At 43.9% G+C, this 6,958-nt stretch overlaps 1 protein-coding gene across 4 annotated transcripts in view; it reads left to right on the forward strand.

The window, feature by feature from the left end:
* GATA6 (GATA binding protein 6) overlaps positions 1–5,684 on the forward strand; it is a 30,938-nt gene extending 25,254 nt beyond the window's left edge. For 2 of the 4 annotated variants that reach the window (XM_073790583.1, XM_073790584.1), the window contains exon 7: positions 3,648–5,680. In XM_073790583.1, coding sequence (XP_073646684.1) covers positions 3,648–3,815 — 168 coding nt within the window. In that variant the 3' untranslated portion in view covers positions 3,816–5,680. Of the gene's footprint in view, positions 1–3,647 lie in introns of all 4 variants that reach the window. The other 2 variants (XM_073790585.1, XM_033837936.2) reach the window with 2 other exon arrangements.
* Positions 5,685–6,958: the final 1,274 nt, after the last annotated feature.

The raw sequence follows: 6,958 nt of genomic DNA on the forward strand, positions 1-6,958 counted from the left end.
TATGACCTAGAATTTCTATCCTGCTGTTTTTCACTTAACATTGCATTACAGGATTTTTTCCATTTTGTTACATGATCTTATTATTTTTAATACTTGCATAATAGTTCATTAAGCAGATATCCCTTCGTTCCCAAACCATCCTTATATTATGAGACATTAGATTATTTCCATGGTTTCCACTATTATAAGTAACCCTGCAATGGATGTCTTCCTGTGGGGAGCCTTTCCATCCCTTTGAATGTTTTCCTTGTAATCCATTTCCAGAAGTGAAATTACAGAGCTAAGTAGGGTATAAAGTTCTTGATGGCTTTGCTAACTACCTTCTAAGGTGTGCGCCAGGGTATAACCCCGCCAGCCAGGGATGAGGGGGCTGGCGTTATCCATCCCATCTGATCTCATCGTGATGGTCTCATTATGTATTGTGACATGAAATTTCAAGTTATTTTTTACTGAGGTATGACTGACATAGAAAAAAACGCTGTGCATCGCAGCATTCCGTGTTTAAATAGTATATCCCCATTTAAAAATAAGGTTCTCAAACCTTGGGCACAAGTACTTGTTGTATTTTTTTCTGACAAACTCAAATGTTGCTTTTGATTTCCAATGAGCTGATATTTTTTTCAGGAGCTCATCACTCATGTAATTTGGGGTTTGCCTGCCATATAGCTTAACGTTTTTGTCTGAACAAAGAAGACAGTAAATAGGTATTTCAACAGTAGCTTTCGGGACTGTTGTTCAGGTGTAAGACTAATGTTCAGGGTATTAAGGTCTCTTTAATGCGGCTTATTTGAAAAAGGACGATGAGCCTTTTGAAGGGCTGCAGGAGCACCTTGCTTTCTCTCTGTGCAGAGCCGTCAGTGATGATTAGAATAAGGTCATGGCTGTGGTGGTTTTCACTTAGCTCTGGCTGAGTTCGTAGGGCTGCTCCCACCCAGTGATGGCGGCACCTTGCCTGGTGAAGGCTGACATTGGGGAGATTGAGTGAGGTCCACGCTCCTTCACTACAATAACAAAATTCTCATAGTGTCAATAGCACATACGTGTGTAGTCTTGACTATTGTCAGACACTTTCACGAGGGCTTTACATACACTCATTTAATTCTTTTGCAGCAACCTTCTGACATATGTGCCTCTTTATTTCCATTTTCTAGGTGAGGAAACTGAGGCACAGAAAGTTCTAGGTCAGACTCTCTAGTTTCTCTCTCCCACAGAATCTTTTCTGACTCATTGCTTAATATCCTTCCCTTTCAGCTGTCTTGTCTTGTGAACAGACCTCTCCACATCCTGCATGCTTCCAATTTTGAGCACCCTTTCTTCACCCACAGCAATAGCTTCCCTTCATGGAATATTTAACGTGGCAAGGCGTTCTGACGTGCCTGCACACATTAGCTCACTTAATCATCACAAACATGCTTGAGGTAGGGCCAGTTTCCCAAGGAGGAAGCTCAGGAGGTGGGTGGCTGAACCAGGGTAGAATTTGAAAGTCCGTGCTGGTCCTACCGTGCAGGCTGCCTGTGGCTGTCCCCGGGCATCCTTTCCCCTCTGCGATTCCTTCTCTGACCTCTTGTTCTACCTCCCTGTCTCAGACACTCATAAACTCACGATAACTGTTGAGTGGTCTTACTTTCGAGTGCGTGCGTGTCCTAGTTCCCCACACAACCTGGGAATGACTCGGCCCCGGGGCCGAGGTGCCCTGCTCATGTTTCTTGTTGCGACTTGTGGTGACGGCAGACCCCTCTGCTGTCTCAGCATTTCTGGCCATTTGAGGTGGGCTGCTTCCTGGGTCAGTCCAGGCACCCCCTCCATTTCAGAAAATAGCACTTGCTGTGGTGAAGTCAGATTTAGTCAGATAAATGCAAATGTGCCTTTTTGGGGAATAGGTAGATAATACCAAGCTGGGTATGACATTAGTCATTTATAAGGGAGCTCACTCTTTCTACTAGTTGTATGATAGCTCTTTTCTAAAATGAAGACTCTTTTTGTAATTGAATAGCATCCTTTTGTGTATTTCTTTGGGGGTTAAATCTGGATCTATGTTGAGTTTGCTTATAGCCGAGGTTCTGAGCTAAAAGTAATCACCGTATTTCTACGTGTAACTAAATCCATAGCTTTAGTTTGTTTGACAGGATTATTTCATCTATTTCACAAGAATCTATTTTAAATTTTAGACATCTCAGTGAGTTTGTGAAATTTGCTTTTTTAGGCACCCAAAGCCCTTGGTTTACATCTTTAAGTTTGTATTATTTAAAAAGAAGTTTGGGGGCAGAGGTAGGGACTGTTGCTGGCTTTGCACAAACATTCATTTTTGCTAGGAAAGGGAAGGATTCGTTACCTGTGGTGGGGCCACACTTGGTCTGTCCAGCTGGGAGGGAATTGGGATGGGTGGACAGGAAGTTCCATGGTCACACTTCCCAAAATCCTACCTCTCAGTCCCATACAGCTATTGTGAGGGTCAGAGAGAAAACCAGATCTTTTCTGGGAGAGGGTAGGACCACGCTGACTGCTAGGCTCCTGAGTGGAGCCACGGAGGGTCTGGGGCCCTTCCCTTCAGTTCCCTCAGTGTCTGGTGCCCTGTATTTCTCTGAAGTGGATGTACCGTCAACTTGGCCAGACAGATGGATGTTTTAGGATTTAATGGGATTGTGAATGTAGAAAAGGAGTGCTTTGAAAAGTACAAGATGTTCTACCTGTGTTAAAAAACAAGTGTCCAGTAGTTTATGGAATGGAACCCTGAAAGCTCAGAAGAAATAATGGGCTTCAGAGCTTTTAGAAGGAAAGAAAGCATGATTCACAAGTATGTGATTATGGCTAGATTTAAAAGAAAAAAAGTCAAATGCAACTGTTTTCTCAAACCATAGTCTAAACATGATTTTAGTTATTTTGGTTTGATTTTACTAAATTATATCATGTTTGCTATTTGGCTTTTCTTATTTGGATGGAAGGAAGGAAGGAATGAAACAAGAGAAAGGTGACCTTTTGCTTCAAGAAATGATTGCCACGATCATGACAGATATAGGATGTTAGCATTTTCTTTATCACATGGTCTGCTTCAAACGTGGCCTGTGCTTTAGGGAAGAATTAAATCCTGTGTATGCATGGGTTAATTTTCCATGAAGTCAGGGCTCAAAAATTTCATTTATCAGGTCTTGCTGAACTGTGTATCTTTCCTTCTCAGACTTTGATAGAACTGCTAAGCCTCGTGGTTCCGCTGTGTGTGTGTGTGTGCGCGCGCGTGTGTGTACGCGCCGTGCTCTGCCTTTTCTCTTTTGCAGTGATTAGATTGTGTGGGCATCCTTAAGGCCTGTTGACCTACGTGGTGTGGTTTGTTTCACTGTCGGAGATCTGAGTGTTTGGCACTTTTTACAAATAGGCCACCTCCAGTTCCCCTTTCCTACCTGCGTCCAGCTGCGCATCTTGCCTGGTGGTTCCTGCCACGAGTTAATGGCGTGAATAGGACGCTGTTTCTAAGAGCAGAAATCGCCCGAGTTAGGTCAATGGCACCATACCGCCCAGGGAGCAGCTCTGCCAGCTGTGCTACCGTCTCACTTGTCCCCGAATGTTTACCTAGCAGGGACCAGCTGCCTGACAATTTATTGGTAACTGTCTCTCCCCTTCTCTCTCTCCTCTCCGTCCCCCTCTTCCATCAGGCAGGCGCCTCAGTGATGTCTGGAGCAGGGGAGAGCGCTAATCCCGAGAACAGCGAGCTCAAGTACTCAGGTCAAGATGGGCTGTACATCGGCGTCAGCCTGGCCTCGCCGGCCGAAGTCACGTCGTCGGTGAGACAGGATTCCTGGTGTGCCCTGGCCCTGGCCTGAGCGGCCACGGGTAACAGGAGGAGGACACAGCCGGGGCCCGTGGGACCGCCTTCGTGATCTTCTTGGCAAGCAGTCCGGACTGGGCTGAGGATGCCGACTGGACATCTTCCTCTGACACAGGATTTCCGTGCCTTTATTTGAAAGAGATGTATCTCCCGTGAGGCTTGCTCAGCCTTTAGCACCCTGGCCCTGTCTTGAAGACCCAGGGAGACGATGGACCGGCTCGGGAGAAGGGCCAGAGCAGCCCACAGCCTCCCCAGCCACGGCCACTTCCAGGGTCGGCCAGGGGATTTGATGTCCAGTGTGCCACTTCCAGAAACCTGGACTAGGAAGCGGGGCCTTGCCTGCTAAGGAATATTGAGAGAGATTTTTAAACAAAAGTTTTATGTGTATTGCCCCAATTCCTGTGCGTCTTCTGATCGGTTTTGGTTATTCCAGAATTTCTTCATACCTTTTCCGCCCCCAGATTTCACATGCGCTCGTGGAGAAGACCATTCGTTTGGTACACGCCTCTGGAGGCTGAGTCGGTTCTTGAGGTCTCCTGTCAAAAATATCACTCGGTTTGCAGGACTGCATCGTAACTGTAACATACACTGTGACTGACATTTCTCAAAGTTCATATTGTGTGACTGACCTGAAGTCAGTCTGAATTTGTAAACAGGGTAGCAAACAAAAGATATTTTTCTTCCATGTATACAATAATTTTTTTTAAAAGTGCAATTTGCGTTGCAGCAATCAGTGTTAAATCATTTGCATAAGATTTAACAACATTTTTTATAATGAATGTAAACATTTTAACTTAATGGTACTTAAATAATTTAAAAGAAAAAATGTAAACTTAGACATTCTTATGCTTCTTTTACAACTACATCCCATTTCTATATTTCCAATTGTGAAAAGAGAAATATTTCAAGAACAAATCTTCTCTCAGGTAAATTGCCTTATCCATTTGTTAAGAATTTTTGTACAAGAACACCAATATCTCCCCTTTATTTTACTGTGGAATATGTGCTGGAAAAATGGCAACAAAAACTTTACTACCTAACAGATAACATTTGTAAATACTCTAGGCATCTGTACACACTATGATGAGGTCTCTGTAGCGTGACTAACCCACAGGCAGGTTGGTTTACGTTAATTTTTTAAAAAATGGGATGTCATATGGAAACCTATTTCACCAGAGTTTTAAAAATAAAAAGGGTATTGTTTTGTCTTCTGTACAGTGAATTCCTTCCCTTATAGTTTCATTTTGATACTGTATGTGGCTATAGCTATTCATATAAAGCAAGTGCATGTGACGTTTGCAAATTGCCTTACGGCCTTCTTTTCAATGAATTGTCCTTTTGGAGCTGTTTTATACCTTGGTTCATTTGAAGTTGGCACATGGAGTCGAGTTATCAACTTTCAACTTGCATTGGGGACAACTTTATAAGTGAAAAGGACCCAGTATTATAAGACATTTCTGTGATTATAAGCATTCTGTTTAGGATCAATCCTTAAAAACAATTTAAAAGGCCAGAGTTTCTTTTCCTCTGAATGAAAAATACTCTGTGGCCCAGAAACAGAATGATTTCCTTTCTAGTTCCTCCCTTTTACGAAGTGCTGTGATATCTCAAAGCTCATCTGAAGTTAAAGTCTTTACATTCAGCCGAAGATATAAAATGATTTGAACAGCCCTTTTGTTTCTTCTATGTTGCTGCATGGATTTCAGGAAATCGGGAGGCTGTTTCACAACACAAAATGATGGCGTTTCATTTTGGCTCCCTAACTGTGGCTCATTTTTCATGTACTGATTACAGCGGTCTATGGCGTCCAGTCTGAATCAGGAGAAGGGACGTCTTCCTTTGTGGTGGGGTGGTGCTGGAAGCCAGACTCAGGCCTGGGATGTGTGTGTGTGTGCGTGTGTGTCTGGGGAAGTCGGTGAAGCTCGCTTGTACCCTGACACCCTATGGTGGGCTGGGACAGAAAGCAGGTTAAGAAAGCAGGGTCTGGAGTCAGACCACGAGGTTTCAAGTCTGTGCTCTCTGTGACCTTGGGCAAGTTACCCAGCTCTCATTTTCCTCATCTGTAAAATAAGGCATATAACTCATGAGATTAAGTGAGAGAATCCACGTGAAGTGCCTAGCATGGTGCCTGGCACATAGCCAGCACTGAATGTTGACTTGACTTAGCACATGGGTGTTTGGATGTCTTACTCCATGTGGAGTATCTGAAGTTTATGGCCTGTGAGAGTCTGATGTCCCTTGGCTTACCTGCACTTTTGAACAAAGCTGGGGAGAATGAAATGAGGGATCCCCACCAGCCCAGGTGGTGGTAGAGATGGTTGCTTCAGAGATATTAGTCTGAGTTTGGCAGATTGTTTTACAGAACAGGGATGGTCAACAGCAGAAGGAAATTACCCCGACTGACTGATTTTTCCCCCCCTTCCTCTTCTTACGGTTCTCATTACTTTGAGTGCTTTCTGGTGGGTTGGGAGATGTTAGAGTTAATATGTTTTGATTGGAAAATGAATTTTTCTTATTGGGTCTTCCAAAGGATCTTTTTTTTTTTTTTTCTGGGGATGGTCGCAAATAGTGCTTCTTCTAATCCTAAGATGCCATTAAGGTTCTAAAGTGCCTCTTTTTTTTTTTTTGAACACAAATTGGAAGGAATTTGTGAAATAAATTACAAGGGGCAGAAAGAGGGGGAGAGGGCTTCTTGTGGCCTGTCCTAACACAATGAACTCCACTAACCTGGGCCTTTTCAATAACTTGTTTACCTGTAATTGTATAAGGCATAAGTTTGATAATTTTTTCCAAATACACAATTTCAGCACTCCTCCCCCAAAGAATAACATACAAAAAAACAAGTTATTTCTCACTAGGGAGTACATTTTTTTTTTTTTTTTTTTTTTTTTTTTTTTTTGCGGTACGTGGGCCTCTCACTGTTGTGGCCTCTCCCGTTGCGGAGCACAAGCTCCAGACGCGCAGGCTCAGCGGCCATGGCTCACGGGTCCAGCCGCTCCGCGGCATGTGGGATCTTCGCGAACCGGGGCATGAACCCGTGTCCCCTGCATCGGCAGGCGGACTCTCAACCACTGCGCCACCAGGCAAGCCCTAGGGAGTACATTTAAATAGAGGTCCAGTCTGGATCTTGGCTTCGAG

The sequence above is a fragment of the Tursiops truncatus genome, chromosome 13 (assembly GCF_011762595.2).
Source record: "Tursiops truncatus isolate mTurTru1 chromosome 13, mTurTru1.mat.Y, whole genome shotgun sequence".
Classification (NCBI taxonomy): domain Eukaryota; kingdom Metazoa; phylum Chordata; class Mammalia; order Artiodactyla; family Delphinidae; genus Tursiops; species Tursiops truncatus.